At 36.4% G+C, this 16,861-nt stretch overlaps 1 protein-coding gene across 1 annotated transcript; it reads left to right on the forward strand.

Annotated features, from left to right (window-relative positions):
• The first annotated feature begins 2,111 nt into the window (after nucleotides 1-2,111).
• LOC134805109 (uncharacterized) lies at nucleotides 2,112-9,778 on the forward strand. The gene is made up of 4 exons (XM_063778410.1): nucleotides 2,112-2,247; nucleotides 5,145-5,286; nucleotides 5,802-5,960; nucleotides 9,129-9,778. The coding sequence occupies exons 1-4, from the start codon at nucleotides 2,208-2,210 to the stop codon at nucleotides 9,175-9,177; spliced, it is 390 nt and encodes a 129-aa protein (XP_063634480.1). The 5' UTR covers nucleotides 2,112-2,207; the 3' UTR covers nucleotides 9,178-9,778.
• Nucleotides 9,779-16,861: the final 7,083 nt, after the last annotated feature.

Consider the following 16,861-nt stretch of genomic DNA (forward strand, 5'->3'; position numbering starts at 1 on the left):
ACGAATTAAAAAAACTTCCTACCTATACCTCAATACTCGTATTAAATTTGTAGTTGGATAAAATGGTGGTCAATTAACTTTTAGTTGCCAACATAACGCTAAAAAACCGGCCACGAAGGGTTCCGTACCATTACGCAAAAAACGGCAAAAAAATCACGTTTGTTGTATGGGAGCCCCGCTTAAATATTTATTATATTCTGTTTTTAGCATTTGTTGTGATAGCGGCAACAGAAATACATCATCTATGAAAATTTCAACTGCCTAGCTATCACGGTTCATGAGATACAGCCCGGTGACGGAATGACATACAGACATACGGACAGCGGAGTCTTAGTAATAGGGTCCCGTTTTCACCCTTTGAATACGGAACCCTAAAAAAAATATTTCTGTATTTTACCTACATAGGTAGGTTATTTTGATGCCAAAACGAAATGTTTTTGTGTTGATATAATTTAATAGAGATACGGGTAAATACTACTGTTTAATAAATGTAATGTAAACTTTAGTGGGCTCAATTGGTCCATAACTGCAAAGTTGACAACTGACGAGTACACGGGCTGGATTCCTATACTGGGGCGCCGTCCCAAAAGAACTTGCACAGACATAAGCTCACTTCTTGTCACCGCAGGCGCACAATCGTATTTTAATATTTATGCAAATTGTCGGTATAAATACGACTGTTCGCGTGCAAGTTACTCTGGGCACATTCGGACTATGTGACGGGCCTTATTATATCGGTGATTAAATTAGCAATGTAATTAAAGACAAGTGCTTAAACTCACCACGTTCGGACATAGCATGTAGGTATACAGTTAGATTTTATGTGGCTTTCTTTGCCCTATCCCCTTTATTAACAGATCTTTGTGTATGACTTACTAGCTTATTAGTTAAAGTCAGTATTCTTCTCGTTTAGATCTTATTAGTCGTAAGTTAACATGTAAACGGGCTTTGGTTTCGGTATACGCATGTGGTGAGTTTTCACTTGTGTAAGGCTGGAAGTGCCCCGTAGAAAATAAGTGCAATATTATTGAAGTCTCTCGATGTGATCATTTACGAATATACCTACATATTTATCAATATATAAAAAAACTTATTGCTTATCTTTTATAATGTTTTAAACAATTTCTTAGAAATCATCATGTAAAATTAGTCGATGTAAAAATTTAAATAAAAAATATCTGACAGTTATGTTAATTTTATTTACTTACCTAACTGGCGGAAGGGATAATATTTAGTTTTTACAGTGGTATGTGTGTGTATAAAATACTCTGTGGAAATTCATTTGTGCTCTTGTGTTATGTATAACTGTAGGTACCTACTGTAGGTATAACTACATGCGCTTTATAGACCTAAAGCAGCTAGCGCATCCATGAGATAAAATAAAAAGATGTACAAAGCGCTGCAAAGGTATACTGCCTTATGCCTGTAATGTACTTACATGATACGTACTAATAGCCTTCTGACAGAATAGTAACTACGGAACCCTACTCTGAGCAAGAGAGCATGGCCCGACATGCTCGTCTTAGCCGATTTTTTCTCAAGGTGTCGATGGGAATGACAACGCACATCATGACAAGATCATATGTGATGAAGCTCATAGCTTAATAATTTTTTTTTTGGTCAACTTTATAACTCCTTTCACTAATAATGGGATTACCTATTATAGGCACTGGTCCCACCGCGAGCTAGTAAGCTATGAGCTATCGGCTATAAACACGAACAAAAGATAAGCACTCCCGTGTAAATAAAAGAGACACGGCGATATTTATAGCTCACCGCTGGGCGAGTAACTATAAATATCGCCGTGTCTCTTTTATTTACACGGGAGTGCTTATCTTTTGTTCGTGTTTATAGCCGATAGCTCATAGCTTACTAGCTCGCGGTGGGACCAGTGCCTTAAGTACTTAATTGACTCTTTAAATGAGATCACGCCACAATGTGAACTTTTCCGAGCCCAACAACAAAGCAGGTTTTTCACTTATTATGCGACCAGTTAATTCTAGCTTTGTTTTAATCGATCTTACGATAGTAAAAAAACGTAATCACGAATAAGTGAATTGGCTATTACCTACTTGTATTCAGTGATTAGTCAGACATGCCTATATACATCGTCAAATAAGCGCCAACTTCTTTAATCGAGTAGATTACAGTGGCATCGCCCAGAATCATTTAGTACACCACAAATATAGGTGCTGTGTGTTGACGCTATGATGCGTGGGGCCGGAATATTTTTAATTTTGCTCTACTGTAAGTATTATTAAATAAATAAATAAATGTATTTTAATCATTTAGTTGAAGAAACATTTGAACATGACAAATACATAATATTTTTGTAAGTACCTACTTTAAAGTAAAATGTTATTTAATGTTATTTCACAATTAAATAGCCCATGTAAGTGCGTTTTTAAAGATCCGCATAAGGCATTATATGGGGCATTATCTATGAAAAGGGACCTTATTGTCGATGGCGCTTACGCCGCACAGCGTCGCGCAACATTGTTTTTATATCGGAGCATCGTTAATAATGGAGTAAGCACCATCGACAATAAGGTCCCTTTTCATAGATAACGCCACATATTATATTACAACATTTACCATATCGGCTTGATATGAGGTTTGTAAAATTAAACAACTACTTACCTAGTCCAAGTGTAGAGTCTGGAGAGGAGACGACCGGTCTGGCCTAGTGGGTAGTGACCCTGCCTATGAAGCGGATGGTCCCGGGTTCAAATCCCGGTAAGGGCATTTATTTGTGTGATGACACAGATATTTGTTCCTGAGTCATGGTTGTTTTTCTATGTAAGTACTATTATCTTATCTTTTACCTTATAACGAGCAATTCGTGATATATAGGGATCTCGGAAATGGCTCTGAACGATTTCGATGTTTGTATGTATTATTATCGGGGGTGAAAAATCGATCTAGTTAGGTTAAAATACCTAACTTATGAAGAGAAATAAATAAAAATACTATATAAGTGCCTACTACCTACTAAATGAAATAATAAAGGCCCTATATAGCTCCTAATGCAAAGTCGCTTTCAAATGAAAGTTAAGCTCAAAAATATTAAATATTACTTTAAATCGCAGTTTTAAGTACTATTTATTCCGGGAAGTATCACAAAAAAAAACTCCTGCAGTGAATAATGCCCTTATCCAATAACTATTGATGGTGAACGTAAAATGGTCTTCAATGATAATGATTTGTTTTCTTGCGGTATTTTACTAGGTAACCATCACAATTCACAACACCTTATAAAATAAAGTCCCCCGCCGCGTCCGTCTGTTTGTGTGTTTCATCGCAATAAACTCAAAAACTATTGAACGGATTTTCATTCGGTTTTCACCTATCAATAGAGTGATTCTTGAGGAAGGTTTAGGTGTATAATTTGTTGATTTGTTAACCCGAGCGAAGCCGGGGCGGGTCGCTAGTTATATTATACAATGGAACCTCGATAGCACGAATCTCAAGGGAAACGCCTAAAACCTCGTATTAACGAGGTTTCGTCTTATAGAGTGCATCGACTTAGGGAGGTTCTTGTACGTTTTTACTCGTCTTAAAGAGGTTTCGAGTTATAGAGGTAAAACGAATGATAAATTCGTGTTAGACAGGTAATTAAGAATCGCAAATAATTAAGAAAGTACAGTGTTATTATATATTTCGAGATACAGAGGTACGTTAGTAAATGACTTGCGATATAGAGGTGGTAAAACAATTCGACTATTTTTTCGAGTTGTAGAGGTCAGATTTCATTTTTCGAGGTATAGAGGTAAAAATGTACTGAATAATCGTTGGTTTACGTCTTAGTGAGGTTAAATATTTCGAGTTATGGAGGTTTTGGGTTTTGAAGGAAAGGGAATGGCATTTAATTTTTCCCCTTATCGAGGCTCGAGCTACCGAGGTTCCACTGTATAAGTAATAATATAAGTAAATTTTTATGCACATCGTATGAGGTCCAGGTGGCTTAGCACGGTCGCGTTTTTATCCCTTGTCACCATGCCTGTCACGTTCTAACAAGTATGTAAGTGCGAAAGGGACGCGCATAGTGATAGTCGATAAAAATGGAACCGTGCTGAGCCCGCTGAATGGTATAATGTGAGGCTGGATGTAGGTAATGCAAAATCGTTATTTTGTCGAAGGTTTAGCGGCTTTGTGTGTCGGTCCTTAGCTTGTATAGGTACTCGTACAGTCGCTATCAGTAATATTGGAGCGGCCATTAGGTGCTGGTCTGAACACGCACTCTAGCGCCTTGACAACAGTACGGTTGCCATCAGTTTGTCACTGACGTAAACGCCGTCGAGAACGTAATTTACTTTCTATACATCCCGTTTGCACTAATATGCGAGTGCGAGCGAGATGTATAGAAAGTAAATTACGTTCTCGACGGCGTTTATGTCAGTGACAAACTGATGGTAACCGTACTGGCGTGTTCAGATATTTCTGAGCACCTTAGCTGCTCCGATATAAGTATCTGACGGCCGGCGGCTGTACTCTATTAAGGTGCAAGAGATTCACTTACGATTATTTTTAAATTTCCAAGAAATGAGCTAAAAGATGTAAATAACCTACAGTATATGAACAGTTGTGTCGCTTATCTTCTAACTCAGGTAAATCCATTCCACCCTCACAGCAAATATCTACCCTATTACCTTTGGGGTCATCCATTAATTACGTCACACGAATTTCAAGGTTTTTTGACCCCTCCCCCCCTCCTTGTCACACTTGGTCACATTTGGCAAACCCGTCCCCCCCGGGTGTGACGTCACATTTTTTCAACGAAGTCGGCAAATCGAATTAAGTATTATTATTTTTTTGTCAAAATATTAGTAAATTTATAACCCAAAACGGATTATGAAAAAAAATTAAACTAATAAAAACGATTATCGTTCCAAAAACTTGTTTTGAACTGTACAGTCAATAAAATGATTAAAATAAAATTTTGGTTACTGATGAAGTTAAGGTGACGTCACAAAGTTTGTGACTCCCCTCTCCCCCTTGTCACAACATGTCACATTTTCTAGACCCCCCTCCCCCCCCCCCCCCCCTAAACGTGTGATGTAATTAATGGATGACCCCTTTTCGTAATACCAAAATCGCATAATCTGACAGATGGATTTACCCGAGTTTGAAGTTAAGCGACTCAGTTACAGGGACTTTAGAGCAGACCATATACGATGCCAACAACTTCTATAAACCAATGACCGAGGACTACGACGTGAAACTTAATGGTCAAGTCTTCCTACCACCCTGCATGAAACAACTTATGAATTGCTGGGAACTTGTGAAGTAACGCATTTTTATTCATTTTATTTTATTTATGTACCTATTCCTTAAATTAACACTAGCAGGCTATAAATGTTCATTGTACAGTACAGTAAACAATAAGACAACACACAACGACAACTAGAACGAGTAAAGATGGCTCACGTTACACCTGGCCTTGTCCGTGTCCGGGCCGGAGCTTCCGGCGCTTACTTTTCTATGACATGACAGGCGATCACGTGACGCTTTCCGTAGAAAACGATGCGCCTGAAGCTCCGGCCCGGACACGGTCCGGTCTAACGTTAACCCGACCGATTAAAACCACGCGTTCCTGAGGTCATAAGGAGCAAATGATGGATTGCGTTCTTTAAATTTGTCGGTAATTTACAGCAAGTAGAAGTTATTTTATTATTAATCTGTTACAGACTTATCGATAACAGATTTACCGATGTTTCATTTTCTCAAACACTCGTTCATGCCAGAAAAACTTATATGTTTGTTCATGATATACTTACTAATCACTCCTACTTATTTCTCAGCGCCGAGCTCGTCTGCAAGTATACCAGAATTTACAAGCAGGCCCTCGAGAGCATGTGCATGGACTTACGATTGCAATGCACGGAGTTCACGGGGCCTTTACCGTTTGAAACGCTTAACGTGTCAAATTGGAACTACTGCCCTCTGACAAGAGAAGAGCTGTAAGCACCAACAATAGCATATTGTGAATTTGTGACACGTGTGGCGTGGGCGTACATTGAATCCCGAACAAGGATTATATAATAGAATCCCGAGCGTGACTAGACCAGGGATTCTAAAATAGAATCCTGAGCGTAGTGACGTATATGTGACACATACTGCTTTTCACATCACCTATGAGGAAATAATTATGTTTCAAAATATTTTTGAGCTAAAACAATATTATACTTACACGTATTCGATTATAAAGAATAAGTGTAATCAATTATGGTCATACATATTTTCATATTTCATGGTATTAATATTTTATACATGCGTACTGGCAATAAAATGTCCTAAAACAGAAATGGAGTCAGGCTTAGAGGATATAACCAACGGAGACGCCATGTCTAAAATTTTCGGTACAAAATTAATTACTCCGAGGAGTCAGGAGTCCTCATATAAGCATATTATAAGGTATTAAACAAAGGTACATCAAAAACATAAATGTAAAATGAGAGCCAAGTACAATATTAAGAGTAGGTAGGTATGTGTTGTTGATTCGCCGGCAAAAGAATTGAGATCTACAAATCATAAACTATCAAACTAGAACTAGGCAGTAGCACCCATGTAGATCTCTTTTTTTTGCCAACGAAGTCAACAATGACCCATATTCTTAATATTGAACTTTGCTTCTCATTCATGTTTTTGATGGGATATCATTACTTTAGTACAAAAAATATTAGTATTCATCAAAGTTGATTTCAAATTTTTTTTTTTGCTATTACATTATTCGAAAAGTACCTACGTGTAAATAAAACCAGTTTTTTTGGAAAATATTACAAATAGTCATAAAATTAAATTTGTAACCACACAATTGGCCAACTGGATGCCAAAACTTTAACTTGCTAGGTCATCAGGAAGTGGGTTAGGTTTTTGATGTTAGGTAAGTCAGTCAGTGAGAAAAATCCCGATTTTTAGATGTTTGTACCTTAATAACCGGTTGAGCTGTCTGTTTGGGGTTCCAGTCCAGTTAGCCTTAATGTTCTTAATAAACGAACCAAATTTCATATGTTAATGTTTAATAGGGGTCGAAAGTGGCTCAAAATAGTTCGTGTATCGCTCAAAATATACGTAATATAACACACGGCCGCTGCGTTGCCAGTTATCTTCTTTTGAACTTGGCTTTACACGCTGCCGCGTGTCCTCATTTTTCAAACTCGATGGATAGGGTGACAGGTGTCATCTCCACATAATTTATAACCTAAACACGCCAAATATCGCAAAATTGTGTTAAAATGACAGGTGTCAGCGTACCCATCGAGTTTAAATAATTCTATAGCCCATTAATTAAATATGAATTGTTACTTTCCACGTTAGGGTCGACTGTTTTTAGACATTAGTAGTGACAAAATGCTCTTGTAACAGAAAGTTATACTGAAATATATACGACTAAGCGGCCTACGGCCTAGTCGGTATAGTGTCCCTACGAAGCAGGAGGTCCCGAGTTTGAATCCTGGGAACCTAAGTGTATTTATTTGTGTGTTTATCACGAACATCTATTGTAAAGTAGGTAGTATGTATGCTAGCTAATATATGTATTTATCTATATAGATTGTTTATCGTCGCCCACCTATACTACAAGCTTTGCTTACTTTTAGGCTAACTCGACGTAGAGTACTACGTAAGATTGTACTGAAATATTTATTATTTATATTTATTTATTATTCTAAAAACTCGTCTCAAGATGTATACCACTTAACGGGTTAGACGGACTATATGATCTATTGCAGTGGTGGGCAAAGTACGGCCCGCGGGCCAGGTCCGGCCCGTGAAAGGATTTTATATGGCCCGCCGCCGGTCATTTAAAAAAATACATTTTTGCTGTAAATCTCGCCCTGCTCTGAAATTCCTTCAAGTGTTGGCCCCTCATGAAGAAACTTTGCCCACCACTGATCTATTGCATACGACTTAAAGAAACCTAACAAGCCAAGCAATAATAATTTTGGAACGGTCTTATTGCCGTATAGGTACCTATAAAAAACCGGTCAATTGCGAGTCGGACTCTCGTTCCAAGGGTTCCGTACATTACACAAATCTTAACAATGTATTTTTGCAAGTGAAACGTGAGTGAAATATCGTTATAAAATCCGTAGGGGTCGGATCAAAAACTTAGTAATTAAGTCTCACTCACGCTTGACTGCACAATTCTAATAGGTTTTTCTGTCATTAGGTAAATAACTATTTTGTGTATTTTTTTCAAAATTTTAGACCCAGTAGTTTCGGAGATACAGGGGGGGGGGGAATGGTCATTTTTGCCTATTTTCTTGAATAACTTCTAAACTGTTTAGCCTAAACTTATAAAAAAATATATTTTAAATTCTTACAATGAGCTCATACATCATCATCATGTATCACGATATAGGTCGAAAAACTTATTTTTTAATTTTCTCATTTACCCCCCAAATGTGGCCCCAATGTTTAAAATTCATTTGTTTACGTGACATGTCCGTCTTTGGGTCTCAAACTTACATGTGTGTACCGAATTTCAACTTAATTGGTCCAGTAGTTTCGGAGAAAATAGGCTGTGACAGACGAACAGACAGACGCACGAGTGATCCTATAAATAAGGGTTCCGTTTTTTCCTTTTGAGGTACGGAACCCTAAAAAAATCACCATACATGTGATATGCCCTTTGAACTATTATACTATGTTATCTATGTATAGAACCGGCACAGAGAACCAGTATTTTGCGCCATGAGCTGTTGTGGGCTGACGCTGACAAGCTATAAAAACGAAGCGTTAATCTCTAGACTTAAACGCGCAAGCGCCAGAATTACCCGGCGCTTACGGCGTTTTGGTCGCGTGGTACAGTCACCTGCAAATCCTGCAATAATATGTTACTCTTCGAAGGCCGCAAAAATATGTGACGCGCTCTTATGGCTCTACAAATAAGATCGTGTCAGATATTTTTGCGGCCTTCGTTGTGTAACATATTATTGCAGGTGACTGTACAGGTTGCGATTGCGACCATTTCATTGTTTGGTATGGCTTACTTTATACTATATACTATCTATAGTAATATTAACTCAATGGATATACTTACCCAATGTAATCGTCGTTTCTGTATCCATGTTGTAGTTGTCTGAGGCTGACATTAAGTATTATAACTTAAAATTAATTTATTTCAGATCGAAAGTAGACTTCCGACCGAATATATTTCCGGAGAGCAATAATTAATCCTTAAATTAGAAATGATCGTTGATAGTATCATTATCTATCATCATCATCGGCAAGATCATCGTGCGAGCTACCACATGAACGCCTGTAGATACTGTACAACGCAACCACCCGGCGATTCCCTTTGATGCGTGCCCAAAAAACCGAAAACTCACGGATCGCAGGCGATGATAGACGATGACTGGCGGGGACTGCCGAGTATGCCCTCTACACTATCGTGACCGCCAGTCATCGTCTTTCATCGCCGATAACATTTATAGTCAGACCAAGATAACTCTGCACCGATTTCAACAGCACAGACGTGCAATGATGATTTTTAAATAACAGTGAGACGTCTGTGCTATAAAATCGCTGCAGAGTTATCTTGGTCAGACTCTAGTAGCTTAAGCTGGCCTGTCTTTTCAGCTTATAGTTCGGCAGACAGCTACATATTACTAAACCGTTATAAGTACAACACTTCTGTGTTACTTGGGTTACTTACTTACTAAAATATTAGGTATGTAAGTAGTTGTATGTGTATTATACCTATAATAAATATAATAACCTTATAAAAATGATACCGTTTTCCTAACAACTGTTTAGGTATATATAATGGAAAGGAATAAAATAATAAACTGTCACATATCTTTTATTGAATTTTTTACCCTTAGCAGGACTTGACAGCACAAAAAACAATAAAAACTTTATAGGTACTTACAAAAAAAATCAACTTCAAAAGGGATGTAATAAACTAATAATAAATAAATAGTTATTTGTTTTACAAGGGGGCAAAGTTATTGTTTATCCGCTGGTGCTAATATTGATACCTGAGCAAGCGAAAGATTCCAAAATAGAATCTTGAGCGTTGCGAGGGTTTCAAAGCACGAGGGTTAAACAAAGTTTGCCCCCGAGTGAAACACAATATTTTTTTTTATTCATAAGCCATAAATTGTATGTGTATATGTTGATGTTAGGCAATACAGTGAGAATCAATATAGCCACGTCAAATTAAGCCGAAATTGGGAAATCTGCGGAAATAATTCCTGTAGTTTTAAAAATTGGTACAGGCATACCTTGTGGTGTCCAGATAAACATACTAAAAGTCCTCGAGGGTAGGGGGTGTGCTGAGGGTGTAGGGGGGGGTTGAAGGTACCTTTTTTCATATTTTTGCTCATATCTCGAATATCTGTACGAATAGCATTATAATTACTGTGGATAAAAATTTTAACATTAAATTTCCTACAAATATGGTTATGTTTAGTTTTACTCTCCGATCAATACTTTAGGAGCTCCAGGCTGTTAAAGTTAAATAAGAGTTAAAAAATAGACGGTTTAAAAAAACGTCGTTTTTTCGTAATTGTTCATCATAAATAAAAATTTTAGTTTAGAATAAGCAAGCTAAGCAACCTGCTGATAAAATATAAAAAAAAACCGGCCAAGAGCATGTCGGGCCATGCTCAGTGTAGGGTTCCGTAGGTTATCAGCAGATCGCTTAGCTTGCTTACTCTAAACTATTTTTTTTATTTATGATGAACAATTACAAAAAAACGACGTTTTCTTAAATCGTCTATTTTTTATCTCTTATTGAACTTTAACAGCCTGTAGCTCCTAAAGTATTGATCGTAAAGTAAAAATAAACATAACCAAATTTGTAGTAAATTTTATGTTAAAACTTTCGTCTGAAGTAATTATAATGCTATTCATACAGATATTCGAGATGTGAGCAAAAATATGAAAAAAGGTACCTTCAACCCCCCCCCCCCCCCCTCCTACGCCCTCAGCACACCCCCTACCCTCGGGGACTTTTAGTAGGTTTATCTGGATACCACAAGGTATGCCTGTACCAATTTTCAAAACTACACGAATTATTTCCGCAGATTTTTCTAATTTGCTTAGGCTAATTAAATTTACCCAGTGGGTGTAGCTACATATTTACTCACATACCTACTTGTTAACTAACCGTTTATATTATAATATTCACTTGAGCTGTAGGGGCATCACTCAATGACAATATTTTTAAGTGCTGTCACAAATTTCAAGTCATTAAGTGACTTAATTTCTACGGGCAACGTATTAAACACTTTACAGCAACATAGATAGTGCTACGCTGGTAGATTGCTGTCGTAGCAACTGGAGCCCGACTGGAGAAATATTTTTCAAACCTTTCAGAGCAAAAGCGAAGCTACTAAGTTTGTTGCAGAGAAAGTCAACATGTTTTTTCCAATTTAAGTTCTTATCCACATATAAGTATACCCAGAAATTTAGTTTCATTTACAGTCAGAACAGACAAGCTATTTGATTTTATGTCTAGCCTAACACTTCCAGTTCTTATGTTTCTAAAGTGCATGCATTTGGTTTTTTTTAATATTTGTAGTTAGATTGAGCATACTTAACCAATTCACAACAATAGACAATTTATTTGTAATTAAACTATTAAGGCCTTCAGTTTCATTTTTCTTGAATTTAAATAACATGGAAATGTCGTCAGCAAACATAATTATTTTGTTGGATAATAGCTGTGCCAAGTAATTTACGTACAAAAGGAACAAGATGGGCCCCAGTATGCTTGATGGGCCCCTTGGGGCACACCAGATTCAATACATGAGTTATCAGATTTAATATTCAACATAGGACGAGTTTTATGATTCAAGGTTGATACCGAGACACATTCAAGTAGGATTCAAACCATTTGTTTGTTATACCTCTAATGCCGTAGCGATTTAAGATATCTAGTATCTATTATGCTATGATTTACATGATCAAAAGCTTTAGATAAATCTAACAAAATGGCAACAACATTTTCATGCCGATTCAGTGCTTCATAGACATAGTCAGACATTTCAAACAGTGCATCAGAAGTAGATATATACTCCCCTTTGAAATCTAAATTGTTCTGGAGCCAAAATTTTGTTTGAAACCAGATAAGCATATGTCTATATGATCAAGATTTTTGAAAAGATAATGGCTAATCCTCTGATTACCCATTATCTTTTCAAAAATCTTTGAGAACATCGTTAAGAGAGAGATCGGCCTGTAGTTTTTTTACACATAATTTATCATCCTGCTTAAGTATGGGCTTTATGTTAGCTTTCTTGAGCCTAGTTGGGAACTTTCCTTCAGGCAAAAAGAGATTTACTAAGTGCAAGAGAGGTTTTAATATGGAGTCGGCAATATACTTTATAACACCTGAGGGAATGTCATCAAAACCAGATGATTTTTTATTTTATAGTCCCACAACAATTTTCTTTAACTTACTTTTGCTGGCTGGAAATGAAATCAATGTGGTGGTTTCAAAAGGGGGCAAGACTGCACCTGCATTGTCTGAAGGATTAGTTGAATTTAATTTTCCAGTGGATTTAAAGTAGTAGGGAATATTAGGCAAAGCTCTGTGTAGGTGGCGCCACTAGACATACAGTAAACAAAGCTCTATAGTCTATGGAAAGCTCGCTGACATCATCATATCATCAATGACACATCATGTCATGGTGTTATGTTGTCATGTCATAAACAAATAATTAGTAAAAGTGAAAAGTAATTAAGTAAATTATTATAATAGGTACATATTTCTAATAATCATATTTAATTACTTTTACTGTGAATATGGCGCCCTACGGACATTTAAAGGTCGAAGAACTTAAAAAGCTGCTTCGGGAACGTGGAACGTGGTGCAAGCCTAAAAGGAAATAAATTAATAGTTTAAAAAACACTAGAAAAACACGCTTGATGCCTGATCGTGTTCAAAGTCCATTACGTGACCTTTCTCACAAGTGCAAACACGACTATGATACGGTATTCCATCATGGAATGCCAGTGCCTATCTTCCGGCTTTATCATCAGACCTTGAAACCTAATCGTGGTAAAAGTTCATTACAAGACTTTTCTAACAAATCCAAACACAGCTATGATACGATGTTCCATCATGAAGCTCCAGTTCATATCTTCCGGCTCCATCATCAAATCAGTTCGACAGTACCATATTATTGTATTGTCATCAGAACTACATACAGCTGCCATATTTCATGACGCTACGATCCTTGGAAGATGGTTAAATTAGTTACCTTAGATTCCATTACATAGTTACATACAGGTCGACGGTCGATCCAATAAAAGTGTGTTAATTACATACTTAATCAAATTTAAACCTATTTAATTCCATTTTTCAGAATGTAATTTTTACTTTTGTCTTGTTCCAGGCTTACCCTATACGACGAACATAATTTTGGTAGCATAAAAAGTGGTTACACAGGTTACACTGAAGGCAACAGCTCAAAATCTTTATTCACGCAATTGCCGGATAAATTTAAAGACATCAATTCTAGCTCAGATTTTACACTGACTACCTACAGACCTACACTTTCTATAGAGTCCTTACAAAGATAATACCTACTGTTAAAACCAGAGTCCGCTGTGTGTCTAACTATCCAGTTGGCGACCTGCAGTGTAATCACTTATTATACTACAAAAGTTATTGTTTTCGTAAGCCTTCAAACAAGTATGTAGGATTCGTCGACTCATTAGTCTGGTTTTAATTTTTTTGTAACGCCATTTTAATATGCTACTGTTACATTGTTAACTTATAAAAGTTATAAATGAATAAATGATTATAAGTGTTATGTTTCCGAATCATTACAAACTTTATTATATACAAATTTATCAATAAACAAGGAGTCGTCGTAACTAGTTATGCCCACAGAGCCATGGACAATTGGACATAGACTAGGAATCCTCTAGACCGAGTTTAGAAATCTACACAAATCCTGAAAATAATAACAAGAGTTTAGGTTATGCTCAGAATAAAATTGAGTAATAAATGTGACGGTTATTCTATTATTTCGAAATTCTTACCTGAAAAGTTTTCAGATTCAATGAAATCTTCGGATTTAAAATGTGCTGAACGTATCTTTGACTTTTTTTTGCTTTACGACGTACCGCCGCTTCCCACTGCTTTCATACACTTTGGTCTTTCGGAAATGAATGATTCCCTTGATTTCTACAGCCAAATACGCAGCACTGATGCATTATTGTATTAACATATCTTGTAAGTACCTTATTTTAAACTCAAAATATATTAATATATTTCGAAATTTTATTTTAATCACGATTTGAAAGACTTGTCAAAACTGTCAAAAAACTGTTTACCATATGGATCGGTCATGCACTCTGGCGGAAGAACAATGCAGTAATATTCCCTTATTTTGCTACTTCTACACCATCAGACAAACCTATCAAATCAGTTATATTGTACGGCCTACATTCTTTAATATTGTCATTTATTACCTTCCAAGTATCATACATACACTTTATTATTGGAAGCTGAAATTTTTTTCACGGTGTAACTATTTCTTTCGGACAAAAGTAATAATTTGTTTTAGCAAAGTACAATACGATTTGTAATAAATAAATAATAAATAATAAAAATGTTATTTATTTAGGTATGAACCCATTACATTACAATAATAATTACATGCTAAATATTATTTATAAATTAAAGCTATAACTTAAAAAGTAGGCACTAATTAAATTAAATAGGTGCAGCGGAAATCTCGCTCACACAGTACGTAGCAAGTTGTGTATACTACATTTACAATGCTGTTCGTCGATTCGCTCACTCTCCTGGTAATGGTTTAACAAGTTATCACCAGAGTTGCTTTTAGTCAGGATAAACAATTCTCTTTTTCTTTTACACGATATTTTTATACCTCTTGTCAGCCATCCTCTGTCTTCCTTACCACTAGTTTTCAATTTAATTTTAGAATTTGGTACATATTTATTGAAATTCATCATTATTATGTCACGAAACATATTAAATCCCGAATCCACATCTTTTTCTTTATACACAGGAATCCACGAAGTGTTTTGTAGGCTCAATAGAAGTCTATCTAGGTCGGCGGTCGGCAACCTGCGGCCCGCGGGCCGCATGCGGCTCGTGAAACTGTCACTTGCGGCCTGCGAGCCTCTCTGGCTATGTAATATTGAGAAACGACAATGTCTGATAAAGTCATAAATATTAACAAAGTGCGGCCCGCGTCAACTCATCGTTAACTACGCTACTAAAACTACGCAAAAAAAGGTTGCCGACCGCTGATCTAGGTTATATACACTTATTTCACCACACCAACCCGGAGCAAATATTAAATGTAAAATATCAAACAAAATCGAATCAAATCAAATGAATGTTATTTTAAATATGTATCATCCAAAATCATCATTTAAAAGTCAATTCTACCAGCAAACAGCATTTGATTACTTTGCCTCACATGTGATTTATGCACATGCGACTTTGCTAATCAGTTTTTGAAGTGCAAAGTAAGCCTTTCCGAGTTGGAGTGGTGAAAATATTTTTTTAAGGGCACGTAGGGAATATTAGGCAAAGCTCTGCGTAGGTGGCACTGGCACCTTTGTGGCACATATTACTCGTACAGTAAACAAACCACATTGACACATCACACGTCACGTCAATCACATGGCCTACCGCGAAACAAGAAAATCGAAATTTCGTTATCTAATCTCTCTATCACTCTTGCATATTCGAGCGATAAAGAGGCAGATAATGAGATAACTAAATTTCGATTTTCGCGTTTACCGGTAGGTCCTTGTTAACAAACCGCCTTGATGCATCAATGTCATATCTTATTGTGTGCGAAAACTTCAAAATACAGTTTAAGGCACAGTATGTATAAGTTAGTCTATGAATTTACTGAGTCGGTATTAGTGCTGTACTCTGGCGGCAGAACATCCTAGTAATATCCCCTATTAATCGAATTTGAGTAGTTAAAAAATATAGAAACGGGTACTAAAATTTTACAGACGTTACAGATTTTGTTTATTTTTAGGCAGGTAAGGTACCAAATGTTTATTTGGCAACTGAATTATTATATAGGAGACCATTTACGAAGCACGTTTTAAAAAGCTCGGCTATACATATTAAATTAAAAAAATAAGTTCTTTTAAAATATTTTGTATGGTCACTACACGGTTAACCTAACACGCTCCTCCTCGCTTCGCTCGTCGTCGCATATCTTTTGACTCTTGCTTCAATACCGTGACAACTATTGAAATTAGTAATTAAAAGTTTTAAGACCTAATGGTATAATAGCGTTTCATGATTAGGAATTTGGACTATACGAGTAAGTATAGGTACTGTAGTATAATAAGTGACTAAATAAATTAGTGGTGTTTTGTGGATTAAGAAATTTGACAATTTAAAGAACTAGGTATGCATATGTTAAAATTATTTAAAGATGGAGTATTTAAAGCTTATGTATATAGGTATTCTGTATATGTACATATATAAACAACCAAATTTTACGATCGCTTTACAATATTAGTTGCCAACTTATTATTTTAGACGCCAACCTATCAATTCAAGTTCCCTATATTTTTTGGGTAGCGTGATTTTGCTACCAGTTTTGAATGCACAGCCAAATTATATTATTATAGGCCCAAAGAAATTTCCTGTTTAATATTTTAGCAGCCCGGTTAATAATAAGCCTTTTTTGAGTATATGCAACCAACTAATATGTTTGAAGTCGGTGCCAAGCCAAATTTTGAAGCATAAGTACAGTCAGTATAGTTCCTAAGCGGGTGAGGTGTTCAATATGATCTTGGCGCGACTTTATTGTTAAGAGAATAAGAGCGCGTCAAGGTAATTTTGAACACCACGCCCGCTTAGCCATACTATTAGTTATTCTGTGGCTTAGCTAAG

The sequence above is a fragment of the Cydia splendana genome, chromosome Z, assembly GCF_910591565.1.
Source record: "Cydia splendana chromosome Z, ilCydSple1.2, whole genome shotgun sequence".
NCBI lineage: Eukaryota > Metazoa > Arthropoda > Insecta > Lepidoptera > Tortricidae > Cydia > Cydia splendana.

Coding starts and splice junctions, on each gene's coding strand:
- LOC134805109 (XM_063778410.1), top strand. CDS start 2,208: ATGATGCGTGGGGCCGGAATATTTTTAATTTTGCTCTACT. Junction 2,248..5,144: donor ATTTTTAATTTTGCTCTACT/GTAAGTATTATT, acceptor TAAGCGACTCAG/TTACAGGGACTTTAGAGCAG. Junction 5,287..5,801: donor AATTGCTGGGAACTTGTGAA/GTAACGCATTTT, acceptor CTTATTTCTCAG/CGCCGAGCTCGTCTGCAAGT.